At 39.8% G+C, this 20,178-nt stretch overlaps 3 protein-coding genes across 8 annotated transcripts in view; all 3 read left to right on the top strand.

Moving 5' to 3' along the window:
• The window catches only part of tmem131l (transmembrane 131 like), a 42,959-nt gene extending 28,885 nt beyond the window's left edge, over nucleotides 1-14,074 (top strand). Inside the window, exons 11-33 of one of the 6 annotated variants that reach the window (XM_044191620.1) lie at nucleotides 84-292; nucleotides 488-632; nucleotides 815-985; nucleotides 1,082-1,148; nucleotides 1,273-1,396; nucleotides 1,509-1,578; nucleotides 1,774-1,883; nucleotides 2,025-2,094; nucleotides 2,306-2,439; nucleotides 3,439-3,581; nucleotides 3,718-3,904; nucleotides 4,461-4,646; nucleotides 5,113-5,262; nucleotides 5,372-5,924; nucleotides 6,070-6,182; nucleotides 6,393-6,562; nucleotides 6,663-6,869; nucleotides 7,057-7,135; nucleotides 7,678-7,784; nucleotides 7,909-8,041; nucleotides 8,953-9,023; nucleotides 9,207-9,340; nucleotides 13,535-14,074. In XM_044191620.1, coding sequence (XP_044047555.1) covers nucleotides 84-292; nucleotides 488-632; nucleotides 815-985; nucleotides 1,082-1,148; nucleotides 1,273-1,396; nucleotides 1,509-1,578; nucleotides 1,774-1,883; nucleotides 2,025-2,094; nucleotides 2,306-2,439; nucleotides 3,439-3,581; nucleotides 3,718-3,904; nucleotides 4,461-4,646; nucleotides 5,113-5,262; nucleotides 5,372-5,924; nucleotides 6,070-6,182; nucleotides 6,393-6,562; nucleotides 6,663-6,869; nucleotides 7,057-7,135; nucleotides 7,678-7,784; nucleotides 7,909-8,041; nucleotides 8,953-9,023; nucleotides 9,207-9,340; nucleotides 13,535-13,828 — 3,627 coding nt within the window. In that variant the 3' untranslated portion in view covers nucleotides 13,829-14,074. Of the gene's footprint in view, nucleotides 1-83; nucleotides 293-487; nucleotides 633-814; nucleotides 986-1,078; nucleotides 1,149-1,272; nucleotides 1,397-1,508; nucleotides 1,579-1,773; nucleotides 1,884-2,024; nucleotides 2,095-2,305; nucleotides 2,440-3,438; nucleotides 3,582-3,717; nucleotides 3,905-4,460; nucleotides 4,647-5,112; nucleotides 5,263-5,371; nucleotides 5,934-6,069; nucleotides 6,183-6,392; nucleotides 6,563-6,659; nucleotides 6,870-7,056; nucleotides 7,136-7,677; nucleotides 7,785-7,908; nucleotides 8,042-8,952; nucleotides 9,024-9,206; nucleotides 9,341-13,534 lie in introns of all 6 variants that reach the window. The other 5 variants (XM_044191617.1, XM_044191616.1, XM_044191615.1 and 2 more) reach the window with 5 other exon arrangements.
• Nucleotides 14,075-14,174: 100 nt separating this feature from the next.
• On the top strand, nucleotides 14,175-16,914 carry LOC122874080 (toll-like receptor 2 type-1). The gene has a single exon (XM_044191629.1). The coding sequence runs from the start codon at nucleotides 15,940-15,942 to the stop codon at nucleotides 16,885-16,887; it is 948 nt and encodes a 315-aa protein (XP_044047564.1). The 5' UTR covers nucleotides 14,175-15,939; the 3' UTR covers nucleotides 16,888-16,914.
• On the top strand, nucleotides 16,914-18,461 carry LOC122874079 (toll-like receptor 2). Its single transcript, XM_044191628.1, is given in 2 exon segments — nucleotides 16,914-17,974; nucleotides 17,977-18,461. Coding segments are annotated over 2 exon segments (1,254 nt in total). The 5' UTR covers nucleotides 16,914-17,067; the 3' UTR covers nucleotides 18,324-18,461.
• Nucleotides 18,462-20,178: the final 1,717 nt, after the last annotated feature.

Below are 20,178 nucleotides of genomic sequence, written 5' to 3'. Positions count from 1 at the left end.
TCTTTTCTTTTTTTTTTTTTACAATATTATGGGTATTATTGGTAGCAATGTATAGGCTTTGACAAGATTATCTATCTCCCCAGGACATGCATGTGTTATCAAAAGTGGAGGCCAGCCTGGAATTTAATCAAGTTCCTCTGAGACCAGAAGCAAAAAACTTCACTGAAGTAGCTATACTTGCCTGCAGAGGTTCATTGCCAGGCCGCGGAAGGAAATGCAAAAGTCTTATCAGTTTAAAAATTCTGGGAAACCAGACAACCTACAGCTTCCCTGGACTGCATATCTCTCACAGGTAATGTTGAGACCTTTTTTAGAATTAAAGCAATACTGTGGTTGTAGATAGTGACAAGCACAGTATACATATTTATTGTCTCTGTTGAGGTGATAAGTCCATTACAGGAATTGGTAAAACACTTAAATGCTTAGTAAGTGTCATTAACATGTGATACTGAATATTGTGGTGTCCTTTTGTTGTTGCTTTCTGCAGACGGACCGTGGGGGATTTGTTCAGCCTGTTCCAGGTGAAACAAAGAGATGCAGACCAGGTGGATCTGTGGCTGACAAACTCCCTCCTCCTGCCCCTCACTGTGATGAATGTCAGCCTCTCACAGAAGCTGCAGGGAGTAATGAAGGTATGCACCACTGCCTTATGTAATGATAGGAAGCAGATCTGATTACAGCAAACTTTCTCTTCGTTTGTGCCAATTGAATTCTGACATGGGCAAAGCACACTACACGTCACGCTGTTATCATAAGGATCCCAAGTACAGGACAGGATTTGACACTAATGTCTCTGCTACCTCCTGCCTGTCAGGTGATGAACTTCAGCGGCCCACTGACGGTTCCCCAGGGCTGCTGGCGTATCCTGTCCCTCCAGCTGCTCAGCAGGGCCCGGTCAGTCAATCAGCTGTCCACTCTGAGTCTGGATACCAGCCTGGGCACATCCCTGCACATTCCCCTTTACTTTCACTCTACTCCTTTCAAGGTAAAATACCAGCTCTAGTGGCTAGTTAGTAGAGTGTTGGGTTGGGGATCAGTATACAGGATCAGATGTGGTAATAGATGATGTGTCTGTCAGCAGGGGGAGGTGGTGTTTGAGGCGGAACAAGAATGTGGACAACCTTGCCCTCTCAGGTTGTCTGAAACAGGTGAGACATGGCACCTGATAACCCCATGTGTGAGAGAAAAAGTCATAATCTAAGTAAGTACATAAGCCATAAGAGGTTTTTTTTTAGTGAATTTATTAATCTATTTCCTCTAATATCCCATCAGGTCTTTCAGAGTGGCAGCGTTCCCTCCTCCCAGACTTTTTCCCCTCGTCTTGGGCTACAGACAGCAAACTGGCTGCTGAGCTCTGCTCTCGATGGCAGAGCCACAAAGACGAACTGCCTTGCAGGTGAGTCTTAAATGTAACACTTCGCTTTCTTTTTCATGCTATTGTTTGTCTTGTTGTCTATCATTACACACCATTAACATCATCAATCATGTAAATCCTTTTGTCTGCTCAGGTGGCCCAGACTCCCTGTAGAGACGTCATTTCCTCTGGACTTTGGTGCTACACCCGTCAATGAAAGCAAGGTGGGCAACACTTATGACTCCTCACTAAAAATGGTGTGTGTGTGTCTCTCTCTCTCTCTCTCTCTCTCTCTCTCTCTCTCTCTCTCTCTCTCTCTCTCTCTCTCTCTCTCTCTCTCTACATATATATAAAAGCTGGAATTACAATTTGTGACATGTCTGCCGCAAAAAGAAAACCTTTGTTTCTATTTGTTTCAGGTGAAGACATTCATGCTGAAGAATCCTTCCTCTTCAGTGGTTTCTGTAGAGATTCGCATCCTCTCCCTGTACCCTGCCCCCCTGGAGGCTCTGGACCTCCTAACCAAATGGTATGCTGTCAAGAGTATATGTTTGAGAATTATTCAACTACAGTTGTTTTCTGCCTCGGCTATTTGGAGCACTGTACCGTGTTGCTCCAGCACATCCCTCTAATTGATTTTTCAAACTGTTTTCTCTGTTTTGATTGGCAGGTTTAATATCAGCCCCCTCTCTGTCAACATCAGCACTACAGAGTTTTCTCTGTTGGCTTCTCCCCCCAAGGTAAATCGTGAGAATGCTCCTGGGAAATAAAGTTGTGGCACTGTTTAATCTTTTAGTATTTACTCATTGCTTTTTGGCTCCCAACAGGTAATACTTATCTAACTTTCATCAAATGCATGGACAACACTGTCATTGTTGTTGTGCTTCAGTCTTGCCTATGTTGCTTTCCCTCTAAACCTTTTTTCCCGTCTTCCTGTGTGTTTATTTACAGGCGGGTCAGAATGTGGAGGACATAACAGGAGAGGGTGTCCTGCGACTGCTGCTGCAGCCCTGGGAGGCCAGAGAAGTTGCTGTGGTTTTTACTCCCTCTGAACACAAACCCACCACTACCATTATCATCATCAGGTAATGATTGTTCATGCCTTTTCAATAATGAATATATAGGTTTCATAATAGTAGAGAATTTTTGAAGTTTGGAAGAAATGTTTCGCAATAGTGGAGAGTTTCATAGCAGTTAAATAAGAATATAAGAAATTAGCAGTCATTGGTAAAAGAAACTGGAAGCTTATCATTAAAATCTGTGCAGATTTAAATAGGAACAGGTTCTTGTTTCAGTGTCAAATGCACAATAATGCATCTAACAAGCAGGAATTAACAGGCGTGTTGTTTTAGCAAAGCTATTCTTAAAACTTTAAAATAGAAATAGTAGGTTAGTCTAGGGTTAGCACTATTGGAATTGGATCACGGAATAGCAGCTGAATGTACTATGGACTGACAAATCACAGTTTAAACCTATTCATTCTAACCACTGAGAAGACTGCAGAGGGCCCAAAGAAAAACAGGTTCCCAAAATATTTAGAGCCCAATTGTAAGCACAGTTGTGGTTCAGAAATGATCTAGGGTCACTTACACTTGTCTGGACTGGAAAACAAATATATTTGGGGGAGAAATGGTCACAACAGTATTCTCCCGTCATGCAACACTGTGGGGACATTGACTAAACCTAAGTTTTAATCATTTAATTATTCTAAAACTATTTCAAATGTAAATAATACATTTGATTTATAATTACACTGTTTTTATCAATGTTAAAATAGCCATTATTGAAGGAAAGAAGAAAAACATCAATATAACAGGTGACTCCAAGCTTTTGAACAGTAGTGTAAATATGTATTTATTTAGTACAGGGTAAAAATCTGAATAGCCAAAGAATAAATCCCAAAAAAATGTAATATTAGTTGGATATTATTAGGGGAAAATGAAAAATGTATTCCTAGGGCCCTTTATTGTGTTATCAGGAACACAGCTCATTTAGTCATTGAGGATGTTTTTATTAAGCATGTTGAGTGCAATGTTAGTTCTGTTAAACATGGTCTGTGTTTTATCTTTTTAACTGTGTTTCAGGAACAACCTGACTGTGTTTGACATGATGATGGTGCAGGGCCACGGGGCCAAAGAGCTGCTAAGAGTCGGAGGCAAACTGCCCGGCCCAGGAGCTTCCCTGCGCTTCAATGTTCCTCAGTCAACTCTAATGGAGTGTCGTGATGGTGAGATTAATGTTTAAACTTTACATCACTACATGACTGTTATGTGATAAAGTTTAGGGTTACATATTTGCTTTTAAAAGAAAGATAAGGATATTGAATATACAAATGGCTAAACATTACTGCTTGTCACTCCCAGGCTTGCGCACCAACAAGCCGCTTTTCGCCATCAGGAAAAGTTTCAAGGTGGAGAATGCAGGAGAGCTTCCTCTGACAGTCATGTCAATGAATATAAATGGATATAAATGTCAGGGATTTGGCTTTGAGGTGTTGCAGTGTCACCCCTTCAGCCTCGACCACAACACCTCCTCTGAGATCACAATTGCGTAAGTGGAATTCTAGCCTGCTTTGGTTTACAGCCGATTTCTTTTTTTCTTTTACTGGTGTGTGTGTGTGTGTGTGTGTGTGTGTGAAGATGTGTGTTTGTGTTCATGCCAATTGGCTAAAGGGGGGTGAGGCACTGTGAGAGTGGCCTATAACAAAAAGGTACATAACTAAACAGATTCACATAACATGACCAAGCTTTGTAGAAAGACACACACACACACACACACACACCATTTTGCCACATCCCCTTTCATAACCCACAAACCGGTTGTCGTAGACACTTGGGAGACATTATTGGACTAAGCAGAGTGCATTTTGCATTGGTTACAGTTTGCCCCGCCACCGACAATTTACCCACGCCCCTTGTCATAACTCATGAACCATTTGTCATACACTCGTGTGTGTGTGTGTGTGTGTGTGTGTGTGTGTGTGTGTGTGTGTGTGTGTGTGTGGTCGCAGCTATTGTGAATTCACGCTCGTTTTCTTCCTTTTCAGTCTCTCCTCTTTCTGTCCATTTCTGTGTCTCTCACTGCCTCTGCCTGTCTGTGTCCTCAGGTTCACTCCAGACTTCACCTCATCCTGGGTGTTCCGGGACCTCACCCTGGTGACGTCACGTGGCACCTCTTTCCCTTTCACCCTCAATGTGACGCTGCCCCACCACATGTTGCCTCTCTGCGCTCAGGTGGTTCCTGGCCCCAGCTGGGAGGAAACTTTCTGGGTGGTCACCCTCATATTCACATGGTTAGTACCTTTTAAGTAATTGTTACATCATTATTGAGCCCCTCTACAAGACCTGCAGAAATAATCTGTGTTGAATACTATTTGTCCAGTTTGTTTGTTTGTTTTTTTGACTGACCTAAAAAGAGCTTAAAATCTGCTTCTGAGTCTACGGACATGCAAATATGGAGATAGCACATGACTTACGTTACACCTATCACACTGTTTGTACAATTACTCTCTGTTTTAAACATTTTAAACATGATAACTAGCTAACATGATAAAAAACAAAACCACAGATATCAGTTAAAAGTTGTGTGTTTATGGAGGGGCCAGGAGAAGAAAAGGGGCCAGTGATGGTCTTTTACTGATTTGAGTTGGACATTTTTATTAGAGAAAGATTATTCTAATCTTAGTTAAACTATTTACAGTAGTAAGTCATTATAGATAGATGCTCTGATGATATCTTTTGTGTTTGTTTGTGTTTCAGCTTCTCCCTGTTTGGTGTGTGTCTGATGGCCTTCCATCAGGCTCAGTATATCCTCAATGAGTTCTCCACACCCAGCATCAGGAGCAACCACAACTCTGTCCTGTCCCAGGATAACAGCCCCGTCAATAACATCACACCCAATGGTGTAAAGTATGTCCAGTGTTTTTCAGAGAATTTATTATTTACATAAAGACAAATACTGATTTTTTTCTGGTGTTAAAATACTTTAATTTGTCATTTCTGTTTCTTGTGTGTATAGTAAAACAAAGGGCAGTTGTAAGAGCTATGTGGACACCTGTCACACCTCAGACAAAGGTAAGGGACGTGGCTCTCCAGCCTTGGCCAACAGCCCCGCCCCGCGTCCTCAATCCTCAAAGAGAGGTTCTTCAATCACCCTGTCCCAACCACAAAAGAAACACAAGGTTTCACTCTATTACACCAAATACAAGTCCAGCTTGTCCACAGCAGCGGCTGGTGCTGTGACAATGGATGAAGAGCATGAAGAACTGACACCGGACCCTCCCCTGACCCCAGACCCTGATGTCTGCAACAACAACGAACCAGCTTTCATCAGTGAGCTGGATAAAAAGACATCCGCAGACTTTAAAGAAGACCCCCACAGCACTATAGAAGATAGAGTGCCAGCAGCAGTTATGTTTCCCATGGAAATGTCTGCTGGTTTCCTAGATAACGTCACATTGAGTCCAGGACCTAGACCAGGTCTGTTACTCTGCAGTCCTGTAGAGAAGAGCTGCGCTGAGCACTATGCAGAGAAGATCAACTCTGAGAAAAGGGACAGTTCTGAAGTGGAGGTAAGGAAGGTGCTGAACTGTATTGTGCTAGTACTTAATTAATTAAATGTTATGTCTTACTAATTGATTCAGGCACTTTGAAAAGCATATAATCAAATGGCTTCCAATTAACAAACAACTATTATTACTTTTCTTCTCTCTCCAGCTGAAGGAAGATGGCAGGGGCCAGAAAAAGAAAGCACAGAGCACAGAGACTGGCACTGCATCAGGAAATAATAAGGGAAAGAGGAGTCGCAGGAAGACAGAAAATGTCTCCAGGTAGTCCACACTTCACACATATTTTCATCTATGAATCAATTTACATTTATTCTAATAAAATACCACATGACCCTGGTCTTTTTTGTGTAATATTAGTGGAAAAAGAGCTACATCAAACAGCAGTGAAACTAAATACGACAGACAGTGTTATAAAGCACCAAACAGTAGATAATGTGTTATCATTGTTTCTGTGTCTGATTACTGCTGCAGTGCTCCTGAGCACAATGTGGTAGTGATTCCAGAGAGGGAGAAAGAACCTGATTGGAAAACAGGGGACCGTAACATCAATGGAACTCGCAACAGGAACCGCTGCTGCAACGGATTCAAGTCAGAAGCACCAAAGCCTGGACAGAGTGCTGAGAGCCCCCTCAAACAGAATGGTGGGCCTCCTCCTGACCTGTCAGTTTTCTGCAGCTTTACTCACTCAACAACAACCAAACACTTGATTTTAATCTCACTTGCCTTGTTGATGTGCAGCAGGTGTGTGTCCTGCTCGTACTCGACGGAAGTGCACTACAGAGCGTCGTGGTGGTGGAGTGTGTGAGTCGGGCTCGGACTCCGGCAGCTCGTCGGGCAGTGTGAGGGCCAGCAGAGGGAGCTGGGGCAGCTGGAGCAGCGCCAGCAGCATGGAGGGAGACAAAGACCCCAGTGCCCGAACACATGCCTGCACTACCTCATCTAGAAAAAGTAAGGAACACTACCTTATCTAGGAAAACCAGAACTATTAACATACTATTAAGTTCCATAATTTTCCCACAACAAAGTCATAATCTGTTATGGAAAAAAATTAACTGTAGCTGTAATTTTATCACAGATAAGATGACATTATTTTGACATTTGTGCAAACAGATTTTTGTCATGTTGGTATTTACAGGGGACTCCATGCAGTACGGCACCTACGCAGTAGACCGAGACTGCTACCAAACCATGAATACAAACTACAAGGCTGTCAGGTACCTCAGCAAATGCACACACAATCACCTGGATACAAGAACTGGCTGTGATGACTGTATGAGCCTCCACAGGAACGTGTTCTTGGTGTTTGTTAGCAAAAGATGGATACTATTTTATCTGTGTGTTTAATGTGGACAAAAATTACAAATTTGGTTTACAAAATTCTATGTGAAATGTGTTCCATATGTGAATTGTGCTGAGTACTTTTTAAGTTAAATTAAAAAAGTAGGTAATTCAATTAAATGAACTAAAACTCCTAAAATATGGTAATTCAAAATATACAGTTATGTTGCACAGGAATGTTTTTTTATCTATTCTGTTAGTGTTTCTATTGCCACAAAATAGTGTTATTTTCAACTTGATAAGATTTTACTCAAACTTAGTAAAATTTGATGTTTCTGTTTATCAACTTTGCGTCTTGGCTAAGCCACTGATGAAAATATTTGGATTATATGGAGCTTATGGAAAATATACAGTTGTGTTTTTATTTTTTTTATTTGTTCCCTCATTGACGTGTAACCTTTGCCTTTTCGCTGTTTAGCATGAACAGCTTGTATCGTAAAGACCAGTGCCAAAGCCCACATCCCACAGTGCCCAGCTTTTCCCCGAGTTTTGCTGCTGTTGCTGCAGGAGTAGACAGGAACATGGGTAAAGACATTCATAGTAAATAGATACTTGAAAAGTACAGTCTGAAATAAACACCTGTCCATTCAACAAAAAAGGCTTGTGTGTGTCTGATTTCTAATGGAAATTTGTTGTTGTGCTCCCTCAGACCTGACAGGTCAGTATTTGCCTGAAGAGACGTGGTCAGCTCCATCCATCCCCCTCACCAATGAGTTCAGATACAACACCACCGAAGCTCTGCCCTACATACCTCAGCCAGCAACCACTGCAGCGTACAATGGGTAGGTGTCTGTTATTTATATAAAAAAATAATCAAATGACAATCTGTACTGTGAAAGGGGGGTCACTTTGACTGACAAATTCAGCACCAAACAGCAGACAAAGTTAGTGACAAGCTGATAAAGAAAGATGGGCATTAAATAACCTAAGAGCCAGATATTTTCCCCAGGAGGTTGTAGAGACTGAACCAGAGCTAATAAGAAAGCGAATATTGGACAGAAACGTGACTCCAAATGAATGCTAATGTTGCGTCTGCTGGATGTGAAAGTAGGAAATTGTTTGCTAGTGTTAGCTACAACAACGTTATGTTAAGCTCTGTAATTGTCAGCTTTTCTTCTGTGGGGTTCTTCTGACCCCAAGTGCCAAAAAAAATCAGTTGCAGCTTTAAAGAAGCCGAAGTTTTTGCATGACACATGACTGCAGTCAGATTGTTTAGATGATGATGAAGACAAACACAGTGATCATGATTTCTTCTTCTGCGTGTTTTTAAACGATAACTTAACTTCCTCAATGACGTTCTTGTTGTAATCTATGAAAACATGACACATTACTTTTATCCTGGACCCTATTTTCCTGTCATGTTTTTTAATTATAATACTGCCCAATCACAATTTATTCATGTCAGACCTCTGTGGGCCTCTTAGAGGGAAATCAGATTGAATTCTGGGCTGGTAACAGTGCCAGAAGTATTTGTTTTACTGTTCATCTCAAAACTCCACTTCACCCCTCTGTGTAAACACCATCCCTAACTGCTTAAAATAACTTTGTTAGTAAGCACATACTGTAGATATGTCCTAGCATGGCAACTGCAACTGGTTTACAGTTTGAATAATTACCTTCACAGTGCTGCTTTAGTGTGTTTTATCTGTCCCTGCTAAAACCTTTGGATGAAATGTTTCCTTGTTTCCTTCAGGTTTACTTGGTGTAGTGCCAACAGCCAGTGCAACAGTCCCTACACCTACATTGAGGAAAGCAACTACATTGGTACAAGCTCATGACATGCAATTTTCTTACACGTTAATCCAGTAATATATTCGTATTACACTTTATACTCTTAGGCATAGAATTGAATAACTTGAAACTGTTACTAGAACAAGCATTGAGTGTGCTTCCTTAATGTTTCTCTGGATTCCAGTTCAGCATTTGTTTGCTCTGATCACCTCGTAGGTAATGGAACATTTCCGAGTGGTTTTCCCAGTCAAGAGGGCCAGAATTCACACTGCAGTCAGACCAGCTGGCGTGAGGAACCGCCTCAGGAATCGCCCTCAACCTGGGACACAGCAGCCTGTGTGGGCAGCAAGGTGATGAGTCACAATAATAAACTCAGATGGTCTAAACAGGTCCAAGCAATCTGGCTGCTCTCCTGCTGCAGCTAAATATTATTTATATTAGTCAGAGGGAAACTAATGATAATTTTTGTTATCGATTACATCTGCAGATTATTTTTTCAATTAATCTTTTTGTCTATAAAATGTCATAAAATAGTGAAAAATGTCAAAAATAATTTCCTAGAGCCAAAGGCGAATCTTCAGATGTCTTGTTTTGTCTGATCAATATTCCATAATCCAAAAATAATCAGTTTATTCTGAACTAAAACTATGTATAACACGGAAAAGCTTCAAATTAAAAAAAGAAATGCCGTAGGTTTTGGTAAAATGACGGTTAAAATATGATATAAATGAAAGAGCACAGTGTGAAATAACAACACTAAATCTCAGTTACACTGGGGCTATTATAACGCTTTACTGTGAACACTAAACAGATAATAGGGGGAAACAATGGGGAATTGCAGTTGCTTACACAACTGATTGTGCTGTGATCACAATGTAACCACAGTAGTAGAGTTACAGAAAAGTAACTTTTGGACATTTCGCACATGAGTGTTTAACACGAACCAGGCCAATGAGAGAGCAGCAGGGTTCCCACACATCCTGGAAAACAGTTTGACCAATTTTCCAGTCATGGAAAACACATCGAAAATGACAGGAAAAGTAAAATGTCCTGACAATCTTGTGTTGTGTCCTGGAAAATTATTTCAACATCCTCCTATTTTCCTTTAGCTGAGAATGAACTACTAAGCTGTCTGTCAGAAATCTCCAAAACGGATAACATTGCCATCTGAAAGGGTTTCAGGATCATATTAACGTTCAAATGGTAGTTTATGGATGAGAGTATTTTTAATAAGCTGCTTTTGGGAATGTTGTGAACACACCCCAAAGTCATATCACATGGTAGCACATGCAGCCTGGATGACATAACAACTTAAGTGGCGAAACTTCGAATAATGTAAGTTACATTATCTTTCAAATGTAAATATTATAATATTGTAAAAAATAACAATAAACTAACAATATTAAAAATAGAGCATTTAAACAAGGCAAGAAATAAAATAAAAAATCAGAAAGAGGGGATAGTAGTAAAAGTAGTGACATTAAAACATCTAAAGGTTATGCCTGTACACTGAAATGTTTCTGTAACACTTGTCTTCTAGCCATAAATGTCTTTTGAAGGTCCAGTGTGTAGGATTTAGTGGCATCTAGCAGTGAAATTGCAGTTTACAACTATTTTAATACTGCTCGCCTTACCCTCCCTTTCCAAGCATGTAGGAGAAACTACGGTGGCCTTGAAACTCGCGAAAGGCCCTATCTAGAGCCAGTGTTTTGTTTGTCCATTCTGCGCTACTGTAGAAACATGGCCGTGCAACATGGCGAACTCCGTGGAAGGGGACCCGCTCCCTCTGTAGATATAAAGGGCTTATTCTAAGGTAACGAAAACACAACAATTCTTATTTTCAGGTGATTATACACTAATGAAAACATACTTAGGAATACTATTGCCAAATTCTGCAAATAGAGCCCCCTAAATTTTACACACTGAACCTTTAATTCAGACTTCCACAAAGAAGAACACATTAGTGTATGGCACGATCCCTGCCTGTAATACTAGCTAGAGCATCACTGAAAATGTCCTGGAAAACTCCTGGAAATTGATCTCTAGGAAAGAGTGGGAACCCTGAGCAGGTTGCTGCTTAAAACCTGTGATTAAGCACCAAGATGGTCAAGATCCTTATTGACCTACTGAAATCCCCCCACACCTGTGATGCACTCGTTAACGCCCAGATTTGGTGTTATTTTTTTCTGTTGTTGTCATTTTGAACGACAGTACACACAGAGATACACTAAAGACACCAGTGGCTTCTGTGTTGTGACTCATATACCATTTAGAGGAAGTTATCAGCTCTTGTACTTTCATCACTCTGCTCTCCATGTCTGAGCAGAAATAAGGAACAAGAGCATCTGGATTTAATTATCTCAGTCTTACTGTAAGTGGGTTTTTATGAACTTCTCTTTTGTTTGCTGCTTCTCGTTTTTGCACAGCTGTGCAGTGTTGCATGCAGTTTTTCTCATGTTATTCAAATGCTCGAGTAAATTATTGGTGAGTGTATTTGAGCTCATGCAAAAATAAATTGCATCACATAATTGTCCTATTAGTTGTAAATGTACCTTTGATTATGTTTCTTGATTTTAGTGTGATATATTTTTGTTGACATTGCATTTTAATGGATAGCTTTTACAATAATAAATTTTTCAGTGTGGTTTTCAAAAGTTAACATTATATTTACTGTTGCTTTCATCAGTAACAGTTTATTGACAACTGTAAAACATACGACCTCAGGACTAATCTGTCCATTTGTAACCAAAATTGAGGGATGCTTGCCAAAACTGTTTTCGCCCAAAAATACTTAAATGTGTTAACAAATTGGCTGATATATCAGATTTTTAAAGTGGCAATCCTTAAAGCTAGGGTAGGTAATGTATTTCAAAAGCATTTTTGTTATGTTTGTTGAAATTCTCTTTACAGCCCGACAGCAATCATTAAATCAAATGCTTGGATACTTTCAAAATGTAGCTATCTCTTGCTAGTTTGTCCAGCGGTACCTACTCTAGCTCTAAGATTTCAGTGCTGGTTGATTTGGTGACAGAGTTACTGGTGGTAACAGCAAATGCGGTTACAGGTCAAAGAATTCTGGGGGCAGCAAAACAAACTATTGACGTTTTAATAAAGAAGTCAGGCAATAACTGTCCTTTTTCCATCATTCTGTGAGCAACCGTGATCTGATTTTATGCTGCACATGGCAGAGTCTGCGAACAGCAGGGCGCAGGGAAAGGAGTTGGTTACCTCGCTGAGAAGTTGGTGTGCAGCCTGTCGCCTGCAGCTCTTCATCTAACAGCTCACTGTAGCTGTTGCTCCTTGTTCATTCTCCCTGCAATATATCAAACTGATCTGCTCAAATGCCGAAAATAACCGTTGTCTTGTTTTGTAGATGCATTTTTGATGAACGATAGCGGTCAGTGTCAAGCTCACTGACAAATACATTGCATTTCCTGTGACATCATAATAAAACTCAACTTGTGTTTCGCCAGTTAAATGTTTTTAATGTAATGCTGCAGCAGTAGGAAATGTTAGGTTTGCATTAGCAGTAACTTAATACAGCATTTTTTCCAGGAATGTCGCCACAGACACCCAGTTAGTAATACTGTAAATGCAATGTAAGGACTTTTCACATAATTTCATCGGTGGACCATCCATAGGCTCAATCACTATTGTGTTAACTCCTGATAGTGACTTAACAGACATTTATTTAAATGAAAATCTTCGAGATTGCCACTTTAAACAATACATTTATTTTTATTTTATTTTGTGTTTATTTTATTTTAATTTTTTACTCTCAAATATTGGTCTCAAAATTCCAGTCTCTTTCGGGCTTGATGCTAATACCATGAGGTAATAATAGCAGTAAATTACATTTAAAGACGGACATCAAACAATGAGGAATCACATTTTGTAAAAGGGCATTTAGTGAGTGCTCTTCCAAAGCTATATGAAATGACCGCACAATAAAATACATTTCTAAATTATAAATGCAATATGTTACATTTACTTGTAGCATCTTGACAACAGACGTAGAAAACGGGTTGTGTTCTTGCATGGTTGAGTCAGGTACTGTAAGTCAATGCTTTCATTTTTTATTTTTGTGGTATTTTTTGCCTTTGAGAGTGTGACAGTGTAGACATAGACAGGAAAGAGAGGCATGGCATGCAAGACAGCTCCAAAGCTGGAATCGAAAAGGGGACATTGTGGTTACATGACATGCGTCTTAACCACTATTTACTCTGATACCCGAAGAGATGACTTTTTTGCTGAGGATGGGGAGAAACTTTGCCGGGAAGGTCATTTTGTTTTAGCTGCAAAGGAGAGACGAGATTAAAAAGTTCAGAAAGAGCAGCCAGGTCATCACTGCAGGGAACAGGCAGCCACGTGGTCGATGGTATCAGAGCACAGTGGCAGGTAAAGTTAGAAAATGTCATGGAAGTATAACCCTTAACTTCTTAAGACAGCTTTGGACAGTAGCTCCTGTGCACACAAAACAGCTAGATTAGCTTAAAAAAAAGTGGTTTAAAAGCTAATATTATGTCTCTCTCTGTCCACCACAGCCATACTTCTCGGGTACCCGCAGCCTCTCCCCCATGTCCAGTCTGTTTGGATCCATCTGGACGCCCCAGAGCCACTTCCAGCCTGAGCGATCAGCCCCGATGTCCCCCGTGTCCCCAATCACCCCACCTCATTCTCCCTTCAGCCGGGAGCCAGAGGCGAGGTGCGCACCGATCCAGTACAGCAGCTTCAACCCGTTCGGCCCGCACATGAACCTGGACATATGGAACTCTTCCTCCAACCGCAGCTCTAACTCACAACTCTCCAACGACTCCGGCTACTGTGGAGATGTTTAAAATAAAATACAAAACGGCAGACCTTAACAATAATTATAAACATATAAAACATTGATATGTAAAAGAAAGGAAATAAAAATGAATGTTCTTTTATCATTAAAGGGGAAAATGTGAATATTCCTTTTCTTTTATGTTCCCATTTTCAAACGTTAAATGTTGTGAAAGGTTAAGCATTTGTTGTATATTTTTCTAGATGTTTTGCAGTTTTGATCATAGAAAATAAAAAAAAAAGGTTTTGTACTTGAAGTCAGTCTTTATTTAATTACATAATGTAGTTTTTAACCTGTCTACCTACCTGTCCGTCTGTCCGTCTTTCTTGGGTGCCCTTTTTGACTATTTGTCAGAGCCCACAAGTCCAATCATCATTCATCTTCATTTTTGTTTCATCATCTGCTTTATTTTACACAGAACACAGGCTCAAAGCTTACAGTGAAAACATTAGACTGAAGTTTGCTGGCTGAGCTATTGAATTATCAAGCAGTTAAGAGTCTAACTGATGAATCTAGCTTGATAGGTGAGGCTGGTTCGTTTGTCTCTCAGCTACAATACAAAAACATTCACACTAATGTTTTCGTCCTTTTCGCTAAGTGTTTGAGAATAAATATTTAGTTCAAATAAAAGATAAAAGAGTGACCATTAGTCATGTAGCAACCTGACAGGAAAGAGGCATCTCTCTCTCACAGATGCTAATCCGCCTTAAGCACTTCCTGCTGTTTTTGGTTCTGTCAGCTCTCTACTGAACTGTAAAACCAAACGAACCAACAACCTAAGTGTTGTTCGTGAGACTATGTAATCCCAAAGCTCTGCCAGGAAATGGTTATTTTATTTCTGTCACTCTACTACCTAATGTGGCAGAATGTATAAGACATCAGGAAATAATTTGCAAACTAGAGAAGTGATATCAAATGTATAAATCATTTTTCTGTCCTGCCATGACTGCCGAAGACACAAGAAATTTCATAAGACAGCGAGATTCATCAAGGTATTTTATTTTGTTTACTACTTTATTTTCAGTACTCTGTCATGCTTTGTTGCTTTACTGAGTGCGGCGTGTGCTGCTCGCGTAATTATAGTCTTTTTCAGTGTTTCATTATAGATAATGAACAGTTCATTTAAAATGTGTTCAAAATATGCATTTTAAAAGTTTTTTTAATGACTTTTTTTAGCATATGCAGTTCCATTTGAAATTCACATTAATTCATCATTTAGATATAGAATCAACAAAATACAGTAGAAATACTGAGTAGCATTAAGTATTAAATACAAATTTAAATCATATAATTGTTTTTTTAATTTATCAATTTATGAATTGATTTTAACCGGACACCTATGATGCTGGTGTTTACCATTTTAAATTTAATGCCAGTATTGAACTGTAGGTAAGGACATCCTCATTGAGGCTTAGCTGAAGAACTTGGGGCTTGTGTCATTTATAACAATAAAATAGATAAATATCTTGCCATTGAGAACTACACAAATTAAATTTGTGTAATGTTTGCGTGAATCTGGCCATACAGTACAAGTGGACCATACAACATGTCGAGTATTATCCCTTAAACACTGAAAAAGGACATAATAAGGTCACACACTCCAAACTCCATGAGAGGCCTTTTGCCGGGAAGACATCTTGACTTGTCACAGTAGAAAAAGTGAAAATCTGATTAATGATTCCATTCAGGTTTTAGTTTTGTGCATGCTGACTCGCTGTCACACTGTCATGACTCAGTGGGACACTTGAACAGCCAACATTAATGTTGTTAGTTACACCTGTGCTTTTCCTGCTGTGACAAGTCAAAATGTCTGCTGTGATAAAAAACCCATGTTTTAGTGAACAGAATGATGAATGCAAGTGTATTTCCCAGAAATATCATGGCTTCTCTGTGGTATAATTACCCAAAATGCCTTTGGGAAGGAAGTCAGACAGCATCTGTTTTATTCCCAAGGTTCATTTGCATTTTTTAATATTTATCTCAGATGACGTAGAGGTAGTTTGATAAATCATCAAAGGTAGTTTGATCATGTGTACGTCAGCTTATTAGTCACAACCAACAACTGTATGAACTGTAAAGAAAAGGCCTGATGGTTTTCTTTTTTGTTTTATAGGGACTAAGATGAGAATCCTGACATTTCTCATGTTTGTCCTGCTAATGCATCAAAGCTTGTCACTCTCCGTACCACAGTGTCACAGCTGTGAACAAACATCCTGTAACTGCTCGAGAGAAAACCTGACGAAAGTCCCTGCAGCCCCTTCAAAGCTCATCACTGAACTCGATCTCTCATTCAACAGACTGGGGACAATAAGGAAAAATGACTTTGTTGCATATGCCAGTTTACAGTCTTTGATCATGAATAACAACAGAATCAAAACAATCCAGGAGCAAGCATTTGTCCCACTGAGTAATTTGGAGAAATTGGACTTGTCCTTAAACAGACTAGATACGTTGTCTGCTGGATGGTTTAAGAACCTTTTTTCTCTTCAGTACTTGAATCTTTTGGGGAACAGATATAACACGTTGGGTCAAGGCAATCTTTTCCAGCCACTGAAGAGATTAAAAACCCTACATTTTGGAGGACCATACCTTCAGTCTGTCAAAAAAAGTGACTTTTCTGGCCTCAGTGGTCTTGAAGCGATTATTTTTGATGGACAGAATCTGCATTTCTACACAGAAGGAAGTTTGAGACAAATTGGGCCAATTAAATATGTAACACTAGGTCTGAATGGTCCGTTTCAGAGAAATCAATCACTTGTAGGAGCTATACTGTCTGATGTCGTACACCCAGACACAACCCTGACATTCACTGACACATGGTTCATCACAAAGAATCAAATGATCCCATTTAAAGTGGCCTTCAACGGTGGAACAACACGTGTTATTTTAAAAAATAATAACATTACAGTTACAGCTTGTTTAGCATTTCTAAAACTGCTGTCAAACTCGATTATAAATATGTTTGCACTTGAAGATACAAAATTCTTCTTCATTCATTTGAGTGACATTACATATCCCCAATCCATGGACCATTTGGAGACTGTTGTCCTCAAAAACATTGATGTCTAGTGAGATGAGTTCTATAGTTTCCCAGCTCTCTTATTCCTGCAACGTCTGCTGAACGTGGTGCGTTTGTCTGTGCTAAACTGCAAGTTGTTAGCCATTCCTTGTGAATTATCTGCCGATCTCTCAAAGCTGGAGTATGTGGACATCAGTGACAACATTTTTAGTGATCTGGCCCTTAGCCAAATGATGTGCGAGGGCAAAGGTGTTTTTTTGAGTCTGAAAACCATCAATATCAGCAGGAATTACCTGCAGTCAATCAACAGCCAGCTCTTCACCAAACTAGATAAGCTTGAAAACATTGACATGAGTGGAAATATGTTTCATAGAATGCCTGAGACTTGTTACTGGCCGCCAAGTCTCCAATTCTTAAACCTTTCATCAGCGCATTTAACAAAAGTGACCACTTGTTTGCCGATAAATTTACACATCCTCGATCTATCAGACAATGCCTTGACTGTGTTCAACATCGAACTATCTTTTCTCACAGAGTTATACATCTCTGGAAACAAGCTCAGTAGTTTGCCAGGTGGGGGTTTATACCCTGGTCTCGCATTTCTCTCCATTCAAAACAACGACTTACACACGTTCAGCAGTAATAATCTAAACGATTATAATAATCTGAAGCGTCTGGAGGCTGGTGCTAACATGTATGTCTGTTCATGTGACTTTGTAGCGTTCATGACAGGTGACTCGACGACTCATCGCGTCACAATTGGAGATGGATTCAAGTCGTATATCTGTGACTCCCCTGATACCGTGAGAGGAGAGAGTGTGGTAGACGTGAGGTTGACAGTGTTTGAGTGCCACATAGCTTTAGCTTTTACTTTACTCTGCTTAGGCATCCTGGGAGTGTTTCTGCTCATCTTAGGTTTGTGTCACAAATTCAGCATTGTGTGGTATATCATGATGACCTGGGTCTGGCTGAGAGCTAAGAGGAAGCCAAAGTTAAAAAAGGGAGAGCTCGAGTATGACGCCTTTGTGTCCTACAGTGAAATGGACTCTGGTTGGGTGGAAGCACATTTGGTCCCGGAGCTCGAGCAGGCCGAGCCTCCTCTCCAACTCTGCCTCCACAAGAGAGACTTTGTGGCTGGATATTGGACAACATCATGGACGCCATCGAGAAGAGTCACAAAACTCTGTTTGTCCTTTCTCAGCATTTTGTCAGGAGTGAATGGTGCAAGTACGAACTGGATTACACCCATTTTAGATTGTTTGACCAAAATGACGACGCAGTGGTGCTGATTCTGTTGGAGCCCATTGACAAAGAGACCATCCCCAAAAAGTTCTGTAAGCTGTGGAGAGTCATGAACTCCAGGACTTACCTGGAGTGGCCTGATGATGACAACCAGATCCCCAGGTTCTGGCAAAGCTTGAGAACAGCTATTAAAACACCTGAGACTGAGAATAGAAACTGTTTAATTGACACTGTGGACTTATAATTTAGTGTTTTGCTTTGCAGTTTTTTAAAATCTGTGACTTTTGAGAGCCTTTCAGTGCTATTTTCAGTAGGTGGGTAAATGTGACAAAAGCCTAAGAATTGGTTTGTCTCAATAAAATATCTGTGGTCAGCTGATAAATTGTGCCTCCTCAGTATTTGTTGTATCCAAACTGCTCATCCCGTTCAGGCGCTGGAGCCTAACCAGCACACACTGGGGCAACCATGTCCCCTAAAAATTACGTTTCTATACTGCTAATTTGTTGTGCCAATTATGTTTTGTGGAGAAATGTAAATGCTGTCTACATTATATTCCTTGGCAATGTTTTTTCTAGTATAGGAAGTGCTACATTTATGTATCCCACGTCATAGGGAGGTGGTTGGGGTGTATGGTGGGTGCACAAAGTGCAGGACATGTCAGTAGGGCATGTCACAGGCCATATTTGTTTTGTTTAACAACATTACAAGATGTAGCCTATCTGTCTGATTCACTGGGATGCTTTACAGCTGCACAAGCCCTTACACGCTGTAACTGAAGGTGTCAAATTTTTCTTGTAAACTGAATTTATTCTGTAAGTATGCATTACCCATCATGTCTGCTAAGGTACTGATAATCATTAATCCCATATGAAACAATATTTATATGAAATTCTAAGTTTGTACAAGCTGCTTAACTACTGTTCTTAGATGTACTAATTTCAAATAGTTTTGTATGTGTGTGTTAATTTCTTACATATGTAGAACAGCCTCCTAATCTTTAACCTATAAACAAACTGTTACCTACTAAAAATTATTTATCATTTCAAAAAGTTGGTTTCTGAAACAATTTATCCACTGTAGCTGGAATGATTTTGCTATATACTCTCAAATTATAATGATGAATTTCACATATAAGACAAATCCATGTGTGTGTGTGTGTGTGTGTGTGTGTGTGTCCATGTGCTTGTGTGCCTAAAAGCGTGTGTAATTCATTGTCAGGCTCTTGAGAGCTGACATATTGCCGCTATTGATCTTTAGTCCTAAAATCAACACAGAAGCCTGGATACTGATGACAGGCAGGCCAGGGGAGTCAGGGTGTCCTGATAACACACACATACACACGCTAACACACAAACACACATTAATGCTCAGCATGCACATATAAACAGAAGCACATGCACATATTTACAGAGTTACAGATGTCTGTAAAGGTCAGTAAAATCTGGTGAAGTGCAGGACTTAATCGGTGAGACTTAAAATCATCAAAATTGCTTTCATGATTGACACGTTATATACATGCAACAGCACACTATAAGCTGGCATTAGTTTACTTTACTCTGTTTTATCTACAGTTACGTAAACCGGCAAGACTTTTATCTCCCAAAAGCAACATGGCACTTACAAATATTGTGCTGCTCGATGTTCAAATCCACGGCACTTTATTTGAATTGTCATAAAGATCTCAATGCTTCCAAAGATTTCAAATATGTCTGGTTAAATGTTGAGAAAATGCAAATAATAATTAATAAATGTAGCCGTAAAAACATGGTGTCTTGTTTCAGTTTTATAGAGCTTGAGTGAAGTGTGAGAACATGCAGATACAGAACATGGTAAAACCTATTTAACAAATTTTTAAAAATAACTTCTTGGGAAGTTTCTTTTGTAGGAAACTGGATACTCATTTGCAGTAAAGTAAGCTTCTTCTGTGACAGCACATTGGTTAAGTCTGCATTCATTAATTTGGAAATGATCTGCGTAGTAGTTGTAAAAAACTGAAGAGCACAGTTGCTGCTAAAATCTTAATAAACTGACAGAGATTTTGCTGGGAGCTATTAGTACAGTGTGCGGATCTTTTGTCTGATTCTTGCAATATACGCCCA

Source organism: Siniperca chuatsi, linkage group LG3, assembly GCF_020085105.1.
Source record: "Siniperca chuatsi isolate FFG_IHB_CAS linkage group LG3, ASM2008510v1, whole genome shotgun sequence".
Classification (NCBI taxonomy): domain Eukaryota; kingdom Metazoa; phylum Chordata; class Actinopteri; order Centrarchiformes; family Sinipercidae; genus Siniperca; species Siniperca chuatsi.
This window is presented reverse-complemented; position numbering and strand designations above follow the sequence as displayed.